At 42.0% G+C, this 26,335-nt stretch overlaps 1 protein-coding gene across 1 annotated transcript in view; it reads left to right on the top strand.

Moving 5' to 3' along the window:
• Nucleotides 1-26,335, top strand: part of tpte (transmembrane phosphatase with tensin homology) — a 120,851-nt gene that overhangs the window by 82,525 nt on the left and 11,991 nt on the right. The window contains exons 11-17 of the mRNA XM_070891331.1: nt 6,470-6,530; nt 13,501-13,582; nt 13,671-13,759; nt 21,459-21,520; nt 21,676-21,756; nt 22,200-22,305; nt 24,853-24,950. Coding sequence (XP_070747432.1) covers nt 6,470-6,530; nt 13,501-13,582; nt 13,671-13,759; nt 21,459-21,520; nt 21,676-21,756; nt 22,200-22,305; nt 24,853-24,950 — 579 coding nt within the window. The remainder of the gene's footprint in view (nt 1-6,469; nt 6,531-13,500; nt 13,583-13,670; nt 13,760-21,458; nt 21,521-21,675; nt 21,757-22,199; nt 22,306-24,852; nt 24,951-26,335) is intronic.

The raw sequence follows: 26,335 nt of genomic DNA, 5'->3' as shown, positions 1-26,335 counted from the left end.
TATTAATTTCTTTGGCACTTTTGTGTGACCTCTGTTGCTTATATCAGCTCCTGCCATCTTTCCTCTATTCCATTCACTAGTACTTCTACTTCGTGATGCATGAAATTCTTCGTTCTTGGCGCACGGTGTTGCATTGCTCTATTGAATTGACACTGATTTTTCAAAACACACAGTCCTTAATTTGCTTGCAGCAATGAATGATTCTCATCTAATAGCACTCCTTGTGGAAGTTTAGCAGCTGATTTCTTGCAGAGTACTCCAAACAGCATTCCTAAAGCTTTCAAAACATCAATCAGGCATCCAAAACTAAGTGAGAGGTTCTCCCTTTAAAAATGGCCGATTGCCAATGTTGCCCCACTGAGCATGCGTGAATGCTGTAACGCACATGCGTGTGCTTCAGGCACTTTGATCAGGCCCGCCCACCCCTGCCGGCTCTGCCCGGCCAGCACGGACCTAGGTCAGCCCCCCTCTGTTTTGCGCCATGTCACCTCGACAGCGGCCTGAGAATCGGCTATAATTGCAAGTCCTTTTTTTGTCACTGCTTTTGCTCTACAATGTCGATAGGAGGCTTGGAGGTGCTCCATTTTACCTTTTTGTGGGGAATGGGCCCAATATCCCTTTGCAGATTTTCCTCCTCACAATTTGCTTTCCCACCCATCTTTGTATCATCAGCAAACTTGGTCACATTACACTCGGTCCCTTCGTCCAAGTCATTAATATAGATTGTAAATAGTTGAGGCCCCAGCAATGGTCCCTGTGGTACCCCACTAGTCACTGCCAACTGGAAAATGACCCATTTATCCCGACTCTGTTTTCTGTTAGTTAGCCAATCCTCAATCCATGCTAATATATGACCCCAACCCTGTGAACTTTTATCTTGTGCAGTAACCTTTTACGTGGCACCTTATCACCCTGCTCATTACATCCTCAAAGAACTCCAGCAAATTTATCAAACATGATTTCCCTTTCATAAAGCCATGCTGACTCTGCTTGATTTGAATTATGCTTTACCAAATGTCCTGCTACTGCTTCCTTAATAATGGACTCCAGCATTTTCCCAATAACAGATGTGTTGGGCTTAACTGGTCTATAGTTTCCTGCTTTCTGCCTGCCTCCTTTTTTAAATAGGGATGTTACATTTGCGGTTTCCCAATCCGCTGGCACCTCCCCAGAATCCAGGGAATTTTGGTAGATTACAACCAATTCATCCATTATCTCTGCAGTCACTTCAAAAGACCCTAGGATGCAAACCATCAGGTCCAGGGGACTTGTCTGCCTTTAGTCCAATTATTTTTACCGAGTACTATTTCTTTCGTGATTGTATTAAGTTCCTCCCTCCCTTCCTCCCTCCCTCTAGCCCCTTGATTATCCACTATTGGGATGTTTTTAGTGTCTTCTACTGTGAAGATTGATACAAAATATTTGTTCAAAGTCTCTGCCATTTCCTTGTACCCCATTATTAATTCCCCAGTCTCATCCTCTAACGGACCAACATTTACTTTAGCCACTCTCTTCCTTTTTATGTACCTGTAGAAACTCTTACTATCTGTTTCCAAGCTCCCTCAAGTGTTGACTTTTTTATTGGACGAGTTAGTCAATATTTTATGGAGATTGAACAAATAATGTATTGGCTAATCAAAGTTCAACATGGTCCTCCTCTCATGAAGAAAAAATCAAGTACCTAAATTTTTCCTGGAGAAATGATTGAGGGGGACTCGAGTGAAAGTTGAAGTGTTGTTTTTTTTTAAAGTGAGGCTTGGGCTTGACTTGGGAGCATTGGAACATGTGTTAGACTCTTGAAGTGAGTTTGATTCAGGGTCATTTTATACCTTTGTCTTTTTTAAAGAGAGAGTTGGATGACTGAGCAAATGGATTTAAAAACTGCGATATATCGGAAGCACTTTTTTTTTCTTCTTTCAAGGAATTTGAATATTTCTTTTTGAAGTAGAGGATCAGCAGATGCTGACATAGAAAACCATAAGATTTTTTTAATCACCCCCCCCCCCCCCCCCAAATTTTTCTGGATCACTTGGGCTGAAAGGCCTTTTCTTGCATTCTTTATAATGGTGCTGTACCCTCCATGATTCTCTGATCTGGAGCACTCCAGTTTGTATGTATTGTGGTCAGGGTTTTTATTTTGAGTGAGTGAGCAGATTCGAGCACGATTTGAGCGCATAATCTCAGCTGACACTTGAATGTAGTACGGAGAGTGCTCCATTGTCAGAAGCGCTGTTATAAAGCGATGTTACTTTAAACTGAAGCCTTGTCTGCCTATTCAGGTGGTTGTAAAGTGCCCTATGGCATGGTTGTTTCTTTGAAGAGCACGGAGTCCTATCTATGGCCAGGTTAATGTTCAAGGCAAAATACTGCAGATGCTGGAAATCTGAAATCTAAACCGGAAATGCTGCAAAATCTCCAGTTGGGCAGCATCTGTTGAGAGAGAAATAATGTTTCAGGTCTGTGACCTTCTGTCTGAACTGCAAAATGTTCATCCATTGTTAAATTTCACCACAAACCGATTTAGGTGGTCATTTATCTCTCTTGTTCCTGGGACCCTTGATGTGTGTAAAATGGCTGTCGCCGAACAAAACAAGTGATTTATTGGGCACTTGGATAACTGCGCAGATAGCTGTTAACGGATATGATGTAATTGGGATGACAGAGCCGTGACTCCAGGGTGAACAAAGTTGGGAACTCAACATGCAGGGGTATTCAATATTCAGGAAGGATAGACAGAAAGGAAAAGGAGATGGGGTAGCATTGCTGGTTAAAGAGGAGATAAATGCAATATTAAGGAAGGATATTAGCTTGGTTGATGTGGAATCTGTATGGGTAGAGCTGCTAAACACAAGGGCAGAAAACGCTAGTGGGATTTGTGTACAGACCACGAAACAGTAGTAGAGGTTGGGGATGGCATCAAACAGGAAATTCGGGATGTATGCAATAAGGGTACAGCAGTTATCATGGGTGACTTTAATCTACATATAGACTGGGCTAACCAAACTGGTAGCAGTACAGTGGAGGAGGATTTCCTGGAGTGTATAAAAGATGGTTTTCTCGACCAATATGTCGAGGAACCAACTAGAGTGCAAGCCATCCTAGACTGGTGTGTAGAGAGAGGACTAATTAGCAATCTTGTGCGAGGCCCCTTGGGGAAGAGTGGCCATAATATGGTAGAATTCTTCATTTTAGGATGGAGAGTGACAGTTAATTCAGAGACTAGGGTCCTGAACTTAAAGAAAGGTAACTTCGATGGTATGAGACATGAATTGGCTAGGATAGACTGGTGAATGATACTTAAATGGTTGACAGTGGATAGGCAATGGCAAACATTTAAAGATCACATGGATGAACTTCAACAATTGTACATCCCTGTCTGGAGTAAAAATAAAATGGGGAAGGTGGCTCAACTGTGGCTAACGAGGGAAATTAGTGATCATGTTAAGAGGCATATAAATTGGCCAGAAAAAGCAGCAAACCTGAGGACTGGGGAAATTTAGAATTCAGCAGAGGACGACAAAGGGTTTACTTAGGAGGGAGAAAATAGAGTATGAGAGTAAGCTTGCAGGGAACATAAAAACCTGACTGCAAAAGCTTCTATAGAAATGTAAAGAGAAAAAGATTAGTGAAGTCAAATGTAGGTCCCTTGCAATCAGAATCAGGTGAAATTATAATAGGGAACAAAGAAATGGCAGACCAATTGAACAAGTACTTTGGGTCTAGCAAGAAGGAGTAACTGAAGGAAATCCTTATTCGTCAGGAAATTGTGTTAGGAACATTGGGATTGAAGGCTGATAAATTCCCAGGGACTGATGGTCTGCATCCCAGAGTACTTAAGGAAGTGGCCCAAGAAATAGTGGATGCATTGGTGGTCATTTTCCAACATTCTATAGACTCTGGATCAGTTCCTGTGGACTGGAGGGTAGCTAATGTAACCCCACTTTTTTTTTTTTAAAAAGGAGGGAGAGAGAAAACGGAATTATATACCGGTTAACCTGTCATCGGTAGTAGGGAAAATGTTGGAATCAATTATTAAAGATGTAATAGCAACACATTTGGAAAGCAGTGACTGGATTGGTCCAAGTCAGTATGGATTTATGAAAGGGAAATCATGCTTGACACACCTGGAATTTTTTGAGGGTGTAACTACTAGAGTGGACAAGGGAGAACCAGTGGATGTGGTGTATTTGGACTTTCAAAAGGCTTTTGACAAGATCCCACACAAGAGATTAGTGTGCAAAATTAAAGCACATGGTATTGGGGGTAATAACATGGCAGACAGGAAGCAAAGAGTAGAAATAAACGAGTCCTTTTCAGAATGGCAGGCAGTGACTAGTGGGGTACTGCAAGGTTCAGTGCTGGGACCCCAGCTATTTACAATATACATTAATGATTTTGACTAAGGAATTGAATGTAATATCTCCAAGTTTGCAGATGACACTAAGCTGGGTGGCAGTGTCAGCTGTGAGGAGGATGCCAAGAGGCAGCAGGGTGACTTGGACAGGTTAGGTGAGTGGGCAAATGCATGACAGATGCAGTATAATGTAGATAAATGAGGTTATCCACTTTGGCAAAAACAGGGAGGCAGAATATATATCTGGTGACAGATTAGGAAAAGGGGAGGTGCAATGAGACCTGGGTGTCATAGTACATCAGTCATTGAAAGTTGGCATGCAGGTACAGCAGGTGGTGAAGAAGGCAAATGGCATGTTGGCCTTCATAGCTAGGGGATTTGCATATAGGAGCAGGAAGGTCTTACTGCAGTTGTACAGGGCCTTGGTGAGGCTTCACCTTGAATATTGTGTTCAGTTTTGGTCTCCTAATCTGAGGAAGGATATTCTTGCTATTGAGTGCAGCGAAGGTTCACCAGACTGGTTCCCGGGATGGTGGGACTGACATGAAGAAAGATTGGATCAACTAGGCTTATATTCACTGGAATTTAGAAGAATGAGCGGGGATCTCATAGAAACATATAAAATTCTGACGGGATTGGACAGGTTAGATGCAGGAAGAATGTTCCCAATGTTGAAGTCCAGAACCAGGGGTCACAGTCTAGGGGTAAGCCATTTAGGACCGAGATGAGGAGAAACGTCTTCACTCAGAGAATTGTGAACCTTTGGAATTCTCTACCACAAAGTTGTTGAGGCCAGTTCGTTGGATATATTCAAAAGGGAGGTAGATGTGGCCCTTACGGCTAAAGGGATCAAAGGGTATGGAGAGAAAGCAGGAATGGGGTATTGAAGTTGCATGATCAGCCATCATATTGAATGGTGGTGCACGCTCGAAGGGCCGAATGGCCTACTCGTGCACCTATTTTCTATGTTTCTATGTGCCTATCTTCCTCTCTTTTTGCTCACTTTTCCTGAGAATGCTACAACACGTGAGGCAAACCTGTGCCTGTCACACTGGTCAAAGTGAGATCTTCATTTCAATTGTTCTGAGATGTGGCTAACCATGAGCCAGGCACTACCTCATCATGAGGGAATTCTGTGCTATTTTGCTTTGTCCAAAACTTGACACTGAATCCAGTACCTGTATGCAGCACAGGAGGGGGTGGTGGGCAGACGGCGGCGGCGGCAGCAGTGGTGAGGGAGGGATGGGGAGCTATTGAAGTTGTTGGCATTAGATAAAATGCTTTAAAAGAATGAGAAACCCCAAAACAAAACCAGGCACAGGTTGTACCTTTCCAGTCCGGGATACTCTCATCTGGAAGCATCCGTGGTTCAGCATTAGTTGGACCTGAGGGAATGCCGGGTTTATTTTTTTTTTTTTAAGTTTTCATCGGCTGCCATCTGTGTGTTCGTCGAGCAGCTGTCAGTCAGTGAGTGTGTGCGCGGGTGCTGAGGGAGCTGTGCATGGTGCCAGCACGCGTACTCACAGATACACAAGCCCAGGCACTGTCCACCAGTACCGGTAAGCGAGACTTCCTGTGGCTCGGGAAATTCTCTCTTCCGGCATTGGTCAGATCCCGAAGGTGCTGGACTGGAGAGGTACAACTGTATTGTGACATTTCATTGAGGACTTATTGTATCATGATGCTATGTAGTATTGAAACTCTTATTCTGTGTATACATTGTGACACGGCCATATGTTCCTTACTGATGCCAAAAGACCACCCAAAGTGGAGGAAGAGCATTCGGGACGGCGCTGAGCACCTCGAGTCTCGTCGCCGAGGGCATGCAGAAACCAAGCGTAGACAGCGGAAGTAGTGTGTGTCAATCCAGGCTCCCCAACCATCCTTTCCTTCAACCACTGTCTGCCCCACCTGTGACTGAGGTTATAGGTCCCGCATTGGACTCCTCAGTCACCTGAGAACTTTGAGTGGAAGCAAGTCATCCTTGACTCTGAGGGACTGCCGATGATTATTTGAGTAATGCCAATAGCAAAATGTTAATTTTCAGAGCAGATGTAAAAGTATTGTGGATATTTGCTTTAATTGAGAAGTCACTAATATAAAATGTGTTCACAGGAAGTTGCAAGATTTTTTGACACCAAGCACAAGGATCACTACAAAGTCTATAACCTTTGCAGTAAGTATGTCTTTTAAGGGCTTTTTGAAAAAATGTGGGTTTAATACTTGCATAATGGAAAACATAGAATTTTGTAAGAATATTTTGAACCAAGGTCACAAATAGGAGGACTGTAAACTCCATATATGAAGTGGAAAAGCTATATTTGACATAGACCTGGTTTCCTTTTCAGTAATGTGTTCACAGCACAATTGACTTGGATAAGGTCAGACAATATGTTGATGGGGTGTAATATTTAATGGGCACAGAAATCTTTTCTTTAAATGTGGTGTACAAGTGACCTAGTGATGCACTTTATTACCACACATGACAAAAGTTACACTGCTCTTTATACCAAACTGATTTGTGAAGGTAATAAGTCTTTATGCTGCTTGTTATGCATTAGCTAATTATGTCTAAAGTCTCCTGGGACAGTTAAGTCCCAAAAATGATTTAGGAGGAACTTTGCTCTGTTTATTGCAGAAAAACAAAAGCCTAAATTTTCCCCCTGATATGTCCTTGCTATATGGTACAAATGCACACGAGGCCCATGCTTGAGAGAAGGTCACTCTGTGACCAGCAACTTTTATTCCAGCACTGAAGTGAAGGAGGTGGGTGGCGCTTCCCCTTTTATACCTGAAAGACCAGGTTAGGAGTGTCTCCCACAAGTTCACCACCTAGTGGTCAATGTTTTTGGTATACAACTAGGTCAGTTTATATATGGATTACAATGACAGTTAAATACATGACACCCCCAATAATAAGTCTTGTTTGGCTGGCCAGGAAATACTGACCTTGCTCTGGAACGTCATGCAGTTCAAAACAATATACAGTCAAACTTCACTAATGAAACCCCTGAGGATCAGCAGAAAAGATCTTTGAGGGTCTTTGCTATAGTAGGGGTTGACAATTTGTTGCATCAGAAAAATGTAAACATTTTATTCTGTTAAAACCAAAAACTATACCATGTAGATTACTTCATATCTCAGATATTGGAATATTGCTCTCTGGCTGTTTCAAACCAGCGACAGACTGCATAATCAAGATCTTCATTAGTCGCAGTACGGATACATTTTCTCTGGATCGACGTTTCCTCCAACAGCAGACTTGATTTTTCCTCTGTTGGCCCATGTGGTTGCAATAGTGCCCTTTGCTATGCCGAGTTCTTTGCAGATTGTGGTTTGTGATTTTCCTTTTATGGTCCAGATCATCGCTGATTTAGAAGCAAAGAAGATCTCCATTTTCACACACGTTGCCTCCTTGTGCCCATTGCAGATAGTGGACCATCATATCCGGCAATGGGATTGTGCTGTGAAAAGTTCATTTCAATCCATCGTTGTATCCATGTTGCTCCAGGTAGATCCTGCTTGAGTGTTTGTTGTTAGGCTGATTTCCATTGGGGGTAAAAAAAAATTAGGTCTTGCCATTGGGATCTTTAAAACTTAGTCTTGTAATTTGACCAGGTCTGGAAGCCCAAGGTGGCATAAACAGCTGAGGATATAAAAGACACACTGGTGATTGCCCAAGCACATCCTACCCTCAAAGAGCAGTGGTCAATTACCACTCTCCATCTTCCCAATCATCAGTAAAGTGTCAGTCATCCACCTATTTGCCAATAACCTGCTCAGTGATGCTCAGCACAATTTCACCAGAAACACACTCCAGCCTTCATCACAGCCTTGATCCAGACATGCAGGTGAGCGACGTGCCAGCAGGAAGGTGGAAATAGCTGTATAGCATCATTATGGGAGCACCATCAGCACAAGGACTGCATCAATATAGCATTTGTCCAAGTATGGCCGCAAGTAGTGCTAGCATAATTTAAGATCAGTGGGGTCAAAGGGAAAAGTCTCCGGTGGCTGGAGTCCTAACTGATGCAAAAGAAGATGGTTGTGGTTGTCGGAAGCCTGTCATTGCAAACCCATGAAGTCACAGCAGGAGTTCATCGGTCCATCCATTTTTAGCTGCTTCATCCCTCCATAAGGTCAGGAGTGGGACCGTTTTCTGACATTTCCACAGTGCTACGTTCTATTCACAACTGATAATGAGTAGCTTTTGTCGGCCTACAGCAGGACCTGGTTGACATTTGGACCTGCAAGTGCCAGGTAACAAACCGCTTGATCAAGAGAAAGCACCATCATTGCTGGGTTCTTCCATCAATATCTTAAGGGGTCACCACTAACCAGAATTTTAACTGGGCCAACCATATGGACACTGGCTAAAAGAGCAGATTTATTATGCAATGAGTGGATCACCACCTGACTGTTCAACGTATCCGCTATATACAAAGCTCAATGTATGATGGAATGCTCCCTCCTTAATTGGGTGCAGCCTCGACAACGTTTGAAGCTTGATGCCATCCAGGACATAGTTCACTTGATCAGCACCCTTACCATTGGGTTAATGTCCACCACTGACGCACTGGCTCTTGTATGTACAATCTACAGGATGCACTGCAGCAACACACCAAGTTTACTTTGACGGCACCCTCCTAGCTTGCAACCTCTACCACCGAGGAGGACAAGCAGCAATGTTGTGGCAACATCACCTGGAAAGTTTCCCTCGAGTCACACACCATCTTGATTTGGACATATCGGCATTCCTTCATTATCACTAGGTTAATATCCTGGAACTTCCTACCTATCACCATTATGGGAGCACTGCACCGTCAGCACAAGAACTGCAGTGGTTCATAACGTAAGAATTAGGAACAGGAGTAGGCCATCTAGCCCCTCGAGCCTGCTTTGCCATTCAACAAGATCATGACTGATCTGGCTGTGAACTCGGCTCCACTTGCCCGCCCGCTCCCCATAACCCTTAATTCCCTTATTGGTTAAAAATCTATCTATCTGTGATTTGAATACATTCAATGAGCTAGCCTCAACTGCTTCCTTGGGCAAAGAATTCCACAGATTCACAACCCTCTGGGAGAAGAAATTCCTTCTCAACTCGATTTTAAGTTGGCTCCCCCGTATTTTGAGGCTGTGCCCCCTAGTTCTAGTCTCCCCGACCAGTGGGAGGAGGCACACTATTATAATCTTGGCAACTAGAAATGGGCAATAAATGTGGCCTTGACTGTCGCCCACATCCAGAAAACAAACGTTCATTAAAAAAAAAATAATGAGCTGATTTGATACGGTTGAGATCTGTAGCATGTGAAGGGTTAATATAGGACTGCTTGGTGTTGGAATGAAATGTTTAAGTGTAATCAGCCTTTTGGTTTGATCACAAATAAGAAAGCACAGTAAACAAAATTATACCAACTCATGGATACTATAACATGGGATATTTAAGTAGTCTAACTTTGTCCCTGTCACTGCATTTTCTTATCCTTTCCCAGCATTTTCCTGCCTTTTTTTTTTATTCGTAATTTTTTTAACTTTTTTTTTTACATCTGTTATCTTGTCTGTTATGATTTCCAACTCTGCATCAGAAGCTGACTTCTACCTCTTGCGTACACACACTTCTGGATACTGTGAATTGGAATAGTGTGCTACAGGATTAAAAATCATTCTTTTATATTTTGCACTGGTAGTTGCATGTGCTGCCAACCATGTAGCCCTGCCCCCTCCTGTAAAGCACAACACTCCATACTGTCAGATCTTGCTATTCAGACTGAAAATTATAACCATATTTCTAACTCTACAGACAAAATTACAGCATGATACTTCATGTGCCCTTTAGAAATCTTGCAGATCAGACATACATATTCAATATTTATTGCTCCATTAATGTTTGCATCAGTATCATGCTAAATAAAAAAAAAAGCGCAGGAAAATGCTGGAAAAGGATAAGAAAATGCAGTGATGGGGACAAAGTTAGACTACTTAAATATCTTATTGTGGGGGTGAGGTGGTGATTCATAAGAACATAAGTAGGAACAGGAGTAAGCCATACGGCCCCTTGAGCCTGCTCCGCCATTCAATAAGATCATGGCTTATCTGATCATTGACTCCGCTCCACTTCCCCGCCCGCTCTCCATAACCCCTTTTCCCCTTATCGTGTAAACTGTCTATTTCTGTCTTAAATTTATTCAATGTCCCAGCTTCCACAGCTCTGAGGTGGAAAATTCCACAAATTTGCAACCCTCTGAAGAAATTTCTCCTCATCTCTGTTTTAAATGGACGGCCCCTTATTCTAAGACCATGCCCTCTAGTTCTAGTCTCCCCCATCAGTGGAAACATCCTCTCTGCATTCACCTTGTCAAGCCCCCTCATAATCTTATACGTTTTGATAAGATCACCTCTCATTCTTCTGAATTCCAATGAATTCCAACCTACTCGATCTTTCCTCATAAGTCAAGCCCCCTCATCCCTGGAATTAACCTAGTGAACCTTTTCTGAACTGCCTCCAAAGCAAGTATATCCTTTCGTAAATATGGAAACCAAAACTACACAGTATTCCAGGTATGGCCTCGCCAATACCCTGTATAGCTGTAGCAAGACTTCCCTGTTTTTATACTCCATCTCCTTTGCAATAAAGGCCAAGATACCATTGGCCTTCCTGATCACTTGCTGTACCTGCATAGTATTGCTTCATGCACAAGTACCCCCAGGTCCTGCTCTACTGTGGCACTTTGCAATATTTCTCCATTTAAATAATAACTTGCTCTTTTTTTTTTCTGCCAAAGTGCATGACCTCACACTTTCCAACATTATACTCCATCTGCCAAATTTTTGCCCACTCACTTAGCCTACCTATGTCCTTTTGCAGATTTTTTTGTGTTCTCACACATTGCTTTTCCTCACATCTTTATCGTCAGCAAACTTGGCTACATTACACTCAGTCCCTTCTAAGTTGTTAATATGGATTGTAAATAGTTGGGGTCCCAGCACTGATCCCTGCGGCACCCCGCTAGCTACTGGTTACCAACCAGAGAATGAGCCATTTATCCCGACTGTTAGTTAGCCAATCCTCTATCCATGCTAATATATTACCCTCAACCCCGTGAACTCTTATCTTGTGCAGTAACCTTTTATGTGGCACCTTGTCAAATGCCTTATGGAAGTCCAAATACACCACATCCACTGGTTCCCCTTTATCCACCCTGTTCGTTACATCTTCGAAGAACTCCAGCAAATTTGTCAAACATGACTTCCCCTTCATAAATCCATGCTGACTGCCTGAGCTGCAGGAAGCATATGTCAATTACAGCAACTGAAAAGTTTAAAACTGGACCCTGAACTTGAATACTGAACTATAGATGAATCATTCTGGTAGCATCTTTTTAAACTGAAAGATTTTCATATTGCAGGTGTTAACCTTTAGAAAATAACTACTTTCATTTTTAAGATGTCTCCTGATGGGTCTGTCATTAGATAGTCATAATGGCACAGAAGGAGGCCAGTCAGCCCATCGAATCCATGCCGGCTCTCGAGTAATCCAGCCAGTCCCATTTCCCTACTGTATCCCCATAGCCCTGCAAATTTATTTCCCTCAAGTGCCTATCCAATTTCCTTTTGAAATCCTTGATTGTCTCAGCTTCCACCACCCTTGATTACCACTTGCTGTGTAAAAAAAGTTGTTCCTCACATCTCCCCTGTATCTTGCCCAAAACCTTAAATCTGTGTACCAAAAGCTAATGGTGGGATCAGCCTTTCTGTCTACCTTATCCAAACCCATCATCATCTTGTACACCTCTATCAAATCTCCCCTCGACCTCCTTTGCTCCAAGGAGAACAACCCCAGTTTCTCAAGGCTCCAAGGGCTTTAGCAACTGCAAACCTTCCTACTACCGCTACAACTAGCTTCCCCCAAAAGGATGCAGACTGAAGTCCACTTTCAACCTCTAATACAATGACTGACTAAAATTTATTGAGAAAAGATGTAAGTAATTTTTTTCATAACTTGCAGTAGAACAGCTCTATCTTCACACTCTGCATGGCTTCGACTAAACCACTCTTTCAGATACAAATAAAAAGAAAAATTGCATTTTTTAATTCCTTCATGGGATGTGGGTGTTGCTGGCAAGACCAGCATTTATTGTCGTCCTACAACTGAGTGGCTTGCTAGGCCATTTCAGAGGTCAATTAAGAGTCAACCACATTGCTATGGATCTGGAGTCACACACAGACCAGACTGGGTAAGGACAGCAGATTTCCTTTCCTAAAGGACATTAGTGAACCAGATGGAGGGTTTTTAATGACAATCCGGTAATTTCATGATCACCTTTACTGATGCTAGCTTTTTATTCCAGATTTAATCACTTAACTGAATTTAAATTCCCTTGCTGCCATCGTGAACTCGTATCCCCGGATCATCAGTCCAGGTCACTGGATTATGTCCAGTAACATAACCACTATGCTACCCTACCCCCAACATTGGCAACATTAAAGTTGCCAGAGCATGAGTGTTATTGGAAAAAGCTGGCCAACTCCTATTGAATTCCAGTTCACTAACCTTTTCCTGACATGGTTTGTGAATTCTTGACGCCGTTTGTGGTGCAAAATTGTGTTTGTGCTATTGTTCACACAGTTGCCATTTATAAAGGAGCAGACAATCACAGCTGGTAATGCCAGGTATTTTAAATGGGTTTCTTGTGTCATGCATGCTGCAGATGATTTAAGTAACTGCAGTGTTCTTCCAACACCTTCGCTTGCTGGCGGTAAATATTCCTCCTTCTGTATTTCCCCAGTTGCTGTAGTTCTTGGAAGCACTTGAGCAAAGTGACTGGAGAAATTGCAAAAGACTCTGCATAGATTTTTTTTTTAATAACTCTATTTCATCAACCTTAAGTTAGGTGTCCTCTTGAATAACTCCTATTTGTTCCTTTCCTGTGGGCGTGGGGGAGAGCCCAGGAATAACTGCATGTAAGAGATGTGGAGGGGGAAGAAATGATGCTCTTCAACTTGAGTGCAACAAGAAATTAAGGAGAATAAAACTTGGAGTGATTTCTAAAAGTTGTTACCCACCTAATAGTAGTGGGTTACTACCAGCTGCTTCATTTGATTTTCAATATCTGATTCTAACTGATGTTCTGTTTGTGTGTTAGGCGAAAAAGGCTACAACCCCAGATACTTCCATTACAGAGTGGAGAGAGTTTTCATTGATGACCACAATGTACCTGCTCTGGAGTAAGTGTTTTTGTCTAGTTAAAGTGAAAGCTTTTTTTTAAATTTAAAAAAAAAACTACCTTGCTAAAGTTGACGTTTTATACATCAGGGACATGCTGAAATTTACAGCTAATGTTCGGGATTGGATGGCAGCTGATGAGAAAAATGTTATAGCAATCCATTGCAAAGGTGGTAAAGGTAGGAGACTTTTGGTTCAATAGTTGACATTTTTGCATGTGTATATAATTCTGACCCTTGATAGGTTATCAAATTCAAAAGTCAATAGATTAATTTCTTATTTTCTTATCTGGGTTGGGGGGAATCCAGTAATTGCTGTTGTAATCCCCTCAATGAAGATGTCATTTTCTTGGTCTTCAATTGCTATCTTCAGGGAGATCTCCAGATCTGCTCCCAGGCTGATCTGAAATATTGCATCTATTCAATTAACAACAGGGCAGCTTTTGAGAGCCTATGACCTGTAATTGATGTTTTGGAGAGGATGATCTGGAAACATAGGAACAGGAGTAGGCCATTCAGCCCCTCAAGCCTCTTCTGCCATTTGAATTAGATTGTGGTTGATCTGTACCTCACCGCCATTTACTTACCTTTGAGTTGTATCCCTTGATACCCCTATCGAACAATAATCTATCAATCTTAAAATTTCAATTGATCCAGCATCCAGACCCCTATTTTGGCTGAGGTTTCCACTGTCTGTGGGGAAAGTGCTTCTTTGATCTTTCTCCTAAATGGCCAAATCTAGTTAACATGAATGATGACTTGGCATCCTGGAGAGATTGGGGATGAATTTCTGTGGAAGTTCTCTAATATTTATGAATTTGTATCTTTTGACAAGTGATTGGGGAAATGTTGTTTTTGGTGCAGTTGCAACAAAGCATTCAGCAAATGAGCAACATTTTGGGAGTCTGTTTCACCTGTCAACATTTGCTAATAAAAATACAATGGACTGGGATGCTAAGTATTACTCCTTGAAAGTTGCTTCAAATTGAGGTGATTCTGGCCACTACAAACTGAGGTGGGAATAGGAATTCATATTTAGTTAGCAGCAGCCAGAATGACTTCTATTTGATGACCATTCAAAAGTTCTTCATTGGCTATAAAGGGCTTTGGAACGTCCTGAGGTTATGAAAGGCACTGTATAAATGCAAGTCTTTTCTTTCTTTCTTGCAACGATACTCAAGATTGCGAGAGAAAAAGTGGGGGAATCTATAAGTAGTGTTTTTGGGATGTGGGATGATGGAAGGTGTGCCAGCTTGAATGAAGTGTAGAAAGCATACTATTTGTTTTGGATTGGGCAAGAAGAGTGCCACATTGGGGGTTGGGGGGGAAGGGAGCGAGCGAGCGGAGAGTAGTAGTGGTGTGTGTGGATGGGGGGGGGGGGGGAAGAAAGGGGGAGGAGAAAGAGTGGGGGGCAGTGATGGCCAAGTGTTGGTATAAAATGGGCAGAACCCTAAAAGGATGGGGTAGTATCTATGAACTGGATTTAGTGGGGATAGAGTCTCTGAGCTTGGGTTGTGGATGTTGAATATGGGAGGTTGCTTTTGGGGGATGAGAATGAATAACTTTTTTTAAAGATAAATTCAAAATTTTCCATGGAAGCACTCCCTTGGACAATTCCACCCCCTCTCCAATCAACCCAGGCAGCCTGCATCAGAATAGATGGCATTTTGCTTGGATCTAGTTAAGAGAAAGTGGGCTTTTTGCCCAAAAGTGCCTGTACAGTTGCATTAGTTTTATTTTGCAAGAAACGAGAAGTGGTGGGAAATGAAGATTTCAGTGGCTTACAATTGTTCTTTTTGCTAAATTGCTTTTCAGTTTGCCTTTCATAAAGAAGAAAGCTTACCATAGTGAGTAAGGGAAGTACTTGAATTTATATGGTGCCTTTCATGTCCTCTGGATGTCCCAAGTGCTTCACAGCCAATTAAATATTTTTGAAGTGCTGTCACTGTTGTAATGTAGATAAACTGCAGCCAATTTGGCACAGCAAAGGTCCACAAACAGCAGTGTTCCTTTTCGAATGATGCCACGAAATATTGTACTCACTCCTGAGGACAGATGGGACCTTAATTTATCGGCCCCAAGTTTCCACACGCGGCAAAACGGGCGCCCCTCTGAGCTGGGCGCCCGTTTCTTGCGCTGAAAACGGCGCCTGAAAAAAAAGCGGTAGTCTCGAGCGCCTTGCAGCTCAATGTCTGCTTGGCGCGGCGCACGGGGCAGAGCCTACCACGCGTGCCGATTTTGTAAGTAGGAGGGGGCGGGTACAATTTAAATTAAATTATTTTTTTTTGGTGCCGGCAACCCTGCGCGTTGGAGCGTTCGCGCACGCGCAGTCTGAAGTAAACATTGGCACTCGGCCATTTTAAAAAGTGCTGCAGGAAAAGTGAAAATTTGTTTATTGAACCCTTGCAAAGGCTTGCATTTTAATTTTCTTGATATTTCTGTGTGCGAGGGTGAGGGAGTGCATTCTGTAATTAAAGATAGACTGTGATAAACGGGACACATGCACTTGTTTGAGACTATTCAGATTCTTTGTAGCTGTTCAATTTTTAACATTTTTTAATAAAACCACATTGCCCTTCCATGATCAGCATTGAGGCTTCTTGCAGCTTTCTCCCCCTCTGCTGTCGGTCGGGCCTGACAGCAAACGGCTGCCTCAAGTAATGAGGCTTCTTCCAGCTTTCTCCCTCCCCCTGCCGTCGGTCGGTCCCGCCGGCAAACCGCTGCCTGAAAGGCCTGCCTGAAGCACTTTCACACAGGTAGGAACATGGTTTATTTAATCTTTTCTTTGCTTATAAATTTATATTCAGGTTGGATTTATTTGTATAATATTTGTATAAGTATAACTAAGGATTTATTGTAGAATTTAATGACTTCCCTTCCCCCCCCCACCTCGTTCCCGACGCCTAATTTGTAACCTGCGCTTGATTTTTTAATGTGTAGACAAGGTTTTTTCAAGCCTACAAAAATCTTCACTTGCTCCATTCTAAGTTAGTTTGGAGTACGTTTTCACTGGAAACTTTCAAATCAGGCGTCAGTGGCTGGACACGCCCCCTTTTGAAAAAAAAATTCTGTTCAAAAGTGAAACTGTTCTACCTGACTAGAACTGCAGAAAACTTAAATGTGGGGAATTCCGATTTCTAAGATACTCTGTTCTCCACCAGTTGCTCCTAAAAATCAGGAGCAAATCATGTGGAAACTTGGGGCCATTATGTCTAAAGGGTGACTCCATTGACAGTACAGCACTCTGGGAAGTGTCTGTCAGTGTAATTATGTGTGCAAGTCTCTGGTGGGGTTTGAACCCATGACCTTCTGTTTGTATATGCAACAAGGGTTCTGTGTCATAATCTGTGGGTCATGCTTATTGTTTAACGAGAGTCCTTGACCAATCCAGGTGCACTCTGGATTTTAGGGACTCTGACACAGAATTCTTGTGTACAGTCAGAAGGTCTTGGGCTTAAGCTGTACTTCAGAAATTTGAGTACATAATCTCAATTGACCGGTGTAGTACTGCAATGAGAAGCTGATGAGTAGAGGGAAGAAAGGATGTTGGGTAGCCTTGGAATAGTTGGGGAAGACCTATAACCAGAGGCCTAACTGGTAGGTGGATCAGCAGTGACATTGGTTTGAGGTGGGAGCTGGCTGGGTGACCATCCAAACATTTGCAAATAAGACAGCAAGGCTAGGAGGATGATTGGCTGACGACCCAAGGTCCTTCAATGGAAGGACAGTAAGGCCTGTGGAGATGGCTGATAAAAGGAAACATTAAGTAAGTAGTTTAGTTAGAACCTGGAAAAAAGAAAAGCAAAACTGCGGTGTCACTTAAAGAAACTGAGGGATGGCCTGATCAGTAACCTTGCAGGTTAAAAGTAATTCTGAGCGTGACACTGGATGTAACTCAATTGTGCGATGTATTCGATGCATGACTTTATAGAACTTTCCTTGACCGCTTCAAAATTTGAAAAGACCAGGTAGCTTCTACTTTCAGCACTTTTTTTTTTTGGTGAATTTGAGTACCTGTAATTTAAAAATCTCAAAACTGATGTATTTTGTTGTTTCAACAAATAACAGGCCTTTGTAATCAAAATCTTGACTTGATCATTTCTACCCAACTGGTCATGGATTGAGGTAAATTTCCAAAAAGGAGAACCCAATTCCACTAGTAGTAGTATTAGCACATAGTTAAACAGTGCGTAGTGAAGTAAAATATTTGTTTATTGTACATTAATGATTTATCACTGGCCTCAAAGCTGAATGCTGCATGATACTGAGGTTCTTGCTCACAAGCATTCAGTGACCTTTGATAGATATTGATTCCTAAACTGAATAACTATTGGAGGATCAAAGCCAGAAATAAGTTTGCAACACAAGAATTCATGCAGAGAGACTAAGTACAAGAAACCAAACCTGGGCTAGACAGACACACACAATTCACTACAATACTTGGGGGAGGAGAACACGAGAGTGAGGAAACAATAGGAGTTGTGGTTACTGGTTCACCAAATTTTAATATTTTATTAAAACTTGTCCTTTTTTATTGATTTTGATTTGTCCTCTTTTTGAACCATATCTTGTAAAACACTAAAGAATAATAGCATCTGAAGTACATTTATGTATTGGCACTGCAGAGGAGATGCTGACCTCCTCAGACGCGTGTGTGTGTGTGCGCCAGTAAATGAAGGAAAGTTCTTGTACCTATACAAGTGGGTCAGAAATTGGAGATCAAAATTTGGAGGGAAATATTTATGTTGCTGTTGGGCAAAATTGCCCGGTATTAAGCAGTCACCATCTAATGCAGACTTTTATGATATGGGATCGTTGATCTGGAAAGCTTCCTAATCCTGTTTTGATGTCTGGCATCAATTTTAGCCCTCCATATTCTCCAAGCCCAATTGAGTAGGTTTATTAATGCTGCAACTGCTGTCAAAAGGCATGAATTAAACTTCAGTGAAATTGAAAGAGGAAAGCATGAAATGGCACAATGAAGAGCCTTTTTAGTGACAAAGTGGGAAAGGTTTTGGAGCACAAGTGAGCATTGAAGACTTTGTGTAATCAAGGCTAGAAAAATGACTATTTTAAGAGTAACATTGTTGAGTACCCCTTCCATAACTTTATATTCCTACGTAATTAGCCATCTTTTATGTATTACATGACCAAGAAAATTCACCTCAAAACAAACCGATTTTCTTTCCATCTAGTGCTAACTGTACTGAGAGAACACTCCAAGTTAAGGGTCTCAATACCATGGTCACTCACTGGAAAGGGAGATTATTAGGGGTAATTCTGCATTCCCAACAAGGAATCATACTTGCAGCAAACATGTATTCGAGAATTGAGTTTACACGGTCATAGTGGCAGGACTGACATATCAAGAAAGACTGGATCGACTAGGCTTATATTCACTGGAACTTAGAAGAATGAGAGGGGATCTCATAGAAGCATATAAAATTGACTGGATTGGACAGGTTAGATGCAGGAAGAATGTTCCCGATGTTGGAAGTCCAGAACCAGTCTAAGGATAAGGGGTAAGCCATTTAGGACTGAGATGAGGAGAAACTTTTTCACCTATTGAATTGTGAACCCATAGAATTCTCTACCACAAAGTTGCTGAGTCCAGATCGTTGGATATATTCAAAAGGGAGTTAGATGTGGCCCTTGCGGCTAAAGGGATCAGGGGGTATGGAGAGAAGGCAGGAATGGGGTACTGAAGTTGCATGATCAGCCATGATCCTATTGAATGGTGTTGCAGGCTCAAAGGGCTGAATGGCCTGCTCCTGCACCTATTTTCTATGTTTCTATGGCCCCAAGTTTCCACATGATTTGCTCCTGATTTTTAGGAGCAACTGGTGGAGAACAGAGTATCTTAGAAATCGGAATTCCCCACATTTAAGTTTTCTGCAGTTCTAGTCAGGTAGAACAGTTTCATTTTTGAACAGAATTTTTTTTTCAAAAGGGGGCGTGTCCAGCCACTGACGCCTGATTTGAAAGTTTCCAGTGAAAACGTACTCCAAACTAACTTAGAATGGAGCAAGTGAAGATTTTTGTAGGCTTGAAAAAACCTTGTCTACACATTAAAAAATCAAGCGCAGGTTACAAATTAGGCGTCAGGAACGAGGTGGGGGGGGGGGGAGGGAAGTCATTAAATTCTACAATAAATCCTTAGTTATACTTATACAAATATTATACAAATAAATCCAACCTGAATAAAAATTTATAAGCAAAGAAAAGATTAAATAAACCATGTTCCTACCTGTGAAATGGCATCAGCCTTCGAGCTGCTGTGCTTCAGGCAGGCCTTTCATGTTGGAGACAGGCAGGAGTGTGGCATCAGTGTCTCGACGGCAGCAAGCTTCGAGCTGAGCTGCAGTGCTTGAGGCAGGCCTTCATTCTCTTCGTGGCTGGCCGCGAAGAAGCAGCACCGGACGGACCCGAGGCCATTCGGCCATGAGATAGCAGCGGCGTCAGTGGCTGGCCGGCAGCCGAAGAATCAACGCAGGACACACGCAGCTCATTAAGGTTCTTGAGGCCATTCGGCTATGCTTTAGGGGCGGCGTCAGTGGCTGGCCGGCAGCGGACGGACATGAGGCCATTCGGCCATAGGATATCAGTGGCGTCAGTGGCTGGCCGGCAGCCGAAGATACAGCAGCAGCCTTTGAGCTGTGAGGAGGACTGAGGCCATTTGGACAGGGAGAGGCAGCCACATCGACAGTTTTATATTTAAATTTGCAGAATGGGTGCTGCACGGTCAACACCACGTATTGCAAAGTTGAATTGGCACTCTTATTTCTCCAAACACACAGTCCTTAATTTGCATGCACCAATGCAGCACCGGTTCTGCAAGTTTAGCAGTGAAAAGCTGAACTCACTGATTTCAGCAGGTGATTTATTGAGCAGTGCTGCTAAAATCACTCCCTCACACACAGAAATATCAAAAAATTAAATTGCAAGCCTTTGCAGGGGTCCAAGAAACAAATCTTCACTTTTTTTTTCTGCAGTATTTTAAAAAATGGGCGAGTGCCAATGTTTGTGTGAGACTGCGCGCACGCTCCAACGTGCACGTGCAGGGTTGCCGGCACCACGAAGGCTAATTTAAATTATACCCGCCCCCTGCTACTTAGAAAATCGGTGCGAGTGTTAGGCTCCGCCCCCTGCTGCGAAGAGCACGCCACGCCAAGCAGACATCGAGCTCCAAGAATATCGGACTTTTTTTTTTGGCGCGAAAAACAGGCGCCCAGCACGGAGGTGCGCCGTTTTCGCCGCGGGACGAAACTTGGGGCCACTGTTTCTTGTCCTACCTAGAATCTGTGCTCCCTATTTGCAAGGATCTTTGCTGGGAGTGCAAAACCGCTCCCATTGTTCCTCCATTAGTCATTGGAAATTTTAAAGGTAAAATGGAGCCCTGTAGAAATTAATATGGATGTGTAAATGATTATTGGGATCTTTTTGATCTAGGTTTTCAAGATATTGTGGCTCTTGACCATAACCTTGCAATGATTACAAAACATTAATTGCTGCTAGACCATTGTGATGGCTGTTTTGGCAAAAAAAAAACACAACAAATAATACTCGTGGCTTTTTGGTTACAGGGCTATAACTTGTAGGAACTGGTGGATTGGGTAGGGCATTGAGTCAATTGATGCATGATTGTGGAACCTTTTTTAGTTTGTTTTTGGGTCAAATTCATCTATGATCTTGCCAAGTGTTGGATGTTTTGATTTTGCTAGTGGTTTTAACTGGCATTCTCTCGCTCGGTCAGAAGAGTGACTGGTGTGTAGTTGGGGTTACAGTACAATTTTAGGGCATCCCCTTATCCATTGTTCTCTCAATTCTACTGTATGCAAGGTTATCTTTAAACTTTGTATTTATGAGATTTTTTTTTTAGGCAGAACTGGAACGATGGTCTGTACCTGGTTGATTGACAGTGATCAATTTGAGAATGCAAAGGTAAACTAATTTTCATTTTGCAGAGTTTTATGTGAAGCTTTGGTTAAGACGATGCTTTATTTTAAATAGATTGAATATTGTGCTTGGTTTCTGAGCTCTAAATATATTAAAGAACTGGAATCTTGTAGTAATATTTTGCTCTGCTTTTCTGATAGGAAAGTCTAGACTACTTTGGAGAAAGGAGAACTGACACAAGTGTCAGTTCAAAATTTCAAGGAGTGGAAACTCCCTCCCAGGTAATAAATTATTTGACTTGTGTGTAACATGCCAACTATATTTTTGGAGGGAAAGGGTATTACTCCATGCCTAGTTTTATAAGTTAATCACCACAAAAAAGCTTTCTCCTGAGCTATATTATGTTAATTTACATACTAAAGTTGCATTTAACTGCATGTATTATCAATATTGAATGTTCAGGGTGGTATAACCAAGTTTAGATTCATCTACATTAAGTTACTGAAATTCATGAAGCCCTGACTTGTGGGATGCTTTAATTGCCCAATGCGTCCATACAGACAACAGTACTATAACTTGGCCTCTTAAATCAGCTTGTTTCAGAAATAGTGTAATTGTAATCTCTGGGTTTTTATGCAAAATAAGGGGAATTGTACTGTTCTGCAAGTTATTATAAACAATGTGTATGAGTAGCATTTGAAATGCTTTCTTTCTTGCCTTTCAGAGTAGATATGTTGGCTACTATGAAGTAATGAAAAATGAGTACAAACGGCAACCTCCACCACAGAAGAAACTAAAAATGAAAAGCATTAGAATCTATTCAATTCATGGTGAGCTAATTTTATCCCAAACTTTTGTTTAGCAGAACTTTTTACTGGGCTAGGTTAATTGCATCCTTGTTTCTAAAACAGAAGTTATGGGCTCAGGACTTGAGCACATAATCTTAGGCACTGTTATTTAAACATTGCCTATGGTTAGAGATGAGGCACGGTCATCGGGTATTCCATATCTACGGTTCTTTATGTAACCAAACTCTCGTGTGAGGTTATGGTACTTTATTTAAATGCTTTATCTGAGCACTATTTTTAGGCAGAACAAAAATGACTTGCACCTGGTGTATGGTGATCAATTTGAGAGCCCCTCGAGCTGACACTTGGTCATGTCTTCAGTAAAAGAAAAACTTGCATTTGTATAGTGCCTTTCATGATCTCTGCATGTCCCAGTGCTTTACAACCAACAAAATATTTTTGAAATGTAGTCACTGTTGTAATGTAGGAAACATGGCAGTCAATTTGTGCACAACCAGCTCTCAGCACAATGAGATCATGACCAGATAATCTGTTTTCATGATTGAGGGATAAATATTGGCCGCCTTCGAAATAGTGCCATGGGATCTTCTACATCCACCTGAGAGCAGCCGTTTAATGTCTCATCTGAAAGACTGCACCTCTGTCAGTGCAGCACTGCACTAGAGCGTCCACCTAGATTTTTGTGCTCAAGTCTCTGGAGTGTGACTTGTCCGAGTCAGAAGGTTGTGGGTTCAAGGGTGCTTACCACATTGGGCAGTCCCTCGGAGTTGAGGAAAACTTGCTTCCACACTGAGTTCTCCGGTGACTGAGTCCAATGTGCGACCTACAGTTTCTGTTATAGGTGGGACAGACGGTGGTTGGAGGGACGGGTGAATGGCCTGCTTGGGTTGTCCTGCGCTCCTTCCGCTGTTTGCGTTTGGCTTCCGCGTGCTCGCGGTGAACAGACTCTAGGTGTTCGTTGCCTAAAACTATGCCTTGATCTTAAACACAGATAATTACATAATTGTTTACACCAATCTTCCTTGCAGCTCATGGTGGAGTACTGCCTTGGAGATACCATTCTTTTGGTTGAGACATTAAGCTAATGCCATGGGCACCATTTGAAAATGTTCTTTCAGTAGCTAGAGAAAATACTTCAATTTGAAGCAAGTAAACAAATTGATATTTGAAGGAACCTTGCTGTGTGCAAAATGGCTGCCAAGTTCACCTATAAAAACAGGCTGCACTTTCAAAGTAATTTGTCGTATGTGGAGTGCTCGGGGACACTTCTCGGAGATGTTACCAGGTGTCATATAAATGCAAGTGCTGAATGTAAAATGGTAACTTCTGGTACTGCACAGAATATAATCAATAGTTTAAGCTACTTTTGTCTTTCCTCTTTGCTCACCCCTTTTACATTCCTGTTGCCCTTCTCTGCATCTCCTCCAATGGGTGGAGCTATCCCATCTTCCCTTGTGTACCAAGTACATCTTAATTATGGAGTGTTTGTCTGAATGTGGTAGCATTCTTTCCTCAGTCAAAAGGTTGCATTCAAGCTACAACCCAGAACTTGAACACACATCTATGTTGATGCTTCAATGTAGCACTGAGGGAGTTCTATATTGTCTTCTGGATGAGATGTTAAACTGAACTAATTTTTCTGTTCAAGTGGATTTAAAATATCCTTAGTGCAGTCTCTTTTCGAAAAAAAAAAAAAGCCGGAAGTTCTCCCAGTGTCCTTGCCAACATTCATCCCTTGAGCAACGCCATCAAAATTGATTAACTGGCCATATATCTCATCTGCTGTTTGTGGAACTGTGTGCAAATTGGCTGCAGTGGTTGTCGATGTAACAAATGACTAAACTTCAAAGTGCTTTGAAACATTCAGTGGGAGTGACGTGTTATCTACAAAAGTTTTTATTTGCTGTATCTTTTTTTCTGGTTGACTTAGTTCTGCATGTTACATGATTGGGATTTTTGGGCACTTCAAGTAGAGAGCTGGAAGTATACCAATACAGTAAGATATCCAATGCCAGAAACTTATTTAGAATGGAAAGATTTAGCATTCAGTAGTGATATAGGACATGGTACAATAAGAGTGGCAAACTCATTATCTCAAAACTCTCTTCTAATGCATTGTGCTGGGTGGCCAAATAGTCATTTTAATATTCCTTCACTTTCTGATCTACAAATGCACAAGTGACATCATTGGTCAATTAGCCTTTAGTAACTGCCAGTGGGGCACAACTGTTATCACAATTCATGTCTTTCAAATTTTCATAATTATCAAATTTGCACAGATTGAGCAAGTTTGTATTTTGGTAATCTGGATGCCGAAATAATTGTCAGAAATGCTGAACACTCCATTTTTGGAGGTTAATTGAGTCTCCTAGCTTTAATGTGTTTGAGGTTTTTATTTTCCTCCTGCAGATAGCTACAAGATCTTATAAACCAAAAGCACAATGAATCCCTATATTTAGTAATTATGCATGACTCGTTTTGATTGAGAATGATCAAATCTGAAACCATTAACACTTATATATAGATTCTTACAAATTAATAAAAATCTGTTGACTTTGTTCCATGCAGGAGTTGGTAGAAACAATGGCAGTGACCTGAAAGTTGAAATTATTGTGAAGAAGGTGCTCGTATTTCAGTGTGTTTGTGCAACACAAGAAAATTGTAAGGTAAAGCATACGATAACTAGTAGATCAGGAAAGCTTGGTAACGATATTAATTGCATTCCAAATAGCACATATATTACATTAAAATGTTTTATCTTGTTTCTTGCCAGAGGAGGAGGAGTTCAAGTTGAATTAAAGCACCCATTAGTTTATGATTTTGTTATAAATGTTTGTCTTGCATTTGTGCTCATAAATTTGATCTAATGTACTGAACATGACAACCAATGTAAATTGGGAAAATTGTTACAATTTGGATGTCTTCCCACTACTTTCTTGCGTTCAGCGTGGAGTTAGCTTTCATTAGCAAGCACACACTTTTAAAATATTTGTTCGGGGCAACTAGGGATAGGCAAAACTGTGACTTTGCCAGCTCCACCCACATCGTGAGTAGATGGTAATGGGCTGCCTTTTTAAATCACTACAGTCCTGCATTAATTGTGCTCCATGGTGGTCTTGGGTAGGGAATTCCAAGGTTAGGATCCAGTACCAATGAAGGAATGGTGGCACATGTCCCGGGCGGGATGGTGTGTGACTTGGAGATGGAGTTCCAACAGGGCTGCTCTTGTACTTCTTGGAGGTAGAGGTCATGAGGTTGGTAGATGCTATTGCCATCACACAAAATTAGCGGGCAGGAAAAGATCAATTGGGCCTTCAAGCCTACCCCACACCATGATAGCTGGACCATCACAGCTAGATGATACTCCCCGTGCCCCCCCATACCCAGCCCCGTGACCAAGTAATCTCCTGGGAGAGGCTTAAAAGGGAGAAAACTCGGCCAATAAGGTGAAAAATACTCTAACATTCCTCTCCAGCAATTGAAACCAGTCCAGAGATCATGTGGACCAAGTGCTCTCTCTAAGGTTTAGTCACTTACTATGATGCAACCTCTGCCCTAGTCAGGAACAGATCCTGCTCCCTCTTGACAGCATGCAGAGTCTCAACACCCACCACACAAGCTGCCAATGTATTGCAGGGCCCGATTATCTGGGAGAAGAACCGCCGAACATCCATTCTATTCCTACTCTTGCATAGTTTAAACTCGTGTTCTCTGGTCATCCCCAATATGCTAAACTGCAATAATGTAAAAATAGGGATGCTATCCAGCCCTTTAATTATTTTATAGGCCTCTATCAGGTCACCTCTAAATTTATACTGCAGTAAATAGACCAAGGTCCTTGAACCTATGACTAACTGAGTCTTTAAGCTAGGAGTCATTCTTGTAGCTCTCCTTTGGACCTTTTCCAGGGCCGCTATCACCCACAATGTGAGGGACCAAAAGTCAGCACAGTACTACTCGTTAGAAACTTGATGAGTGGCTATATACTGCAGTTACAGTGGCAAGGTTGTGATTAAGCAAGCTGCTCTGTCCTAGATTGTGGAGTGTTTTT

This window comes from Pristiophorus japonicus, chromosome 10, assembly GCF_044704955.1.
Source record: "Pristiophorus japonicus isolate sPriJap1 chromosome 10, sPriJap1.hap1, whole genome shotgun sequence".
NCBI classification, from domain to species: domain Eukaryota; kingdom Metazoa; phylum Chordata; class Chondrichthyes; family Pristiophoridae; genus Pristiophorus; species Pristiophorus japonicus.
The sequence above is the reverse complement of the archived record's forward strand: the minus strand, read 5'-3'. Positions and strand labels throughout refer to the sequence as shown.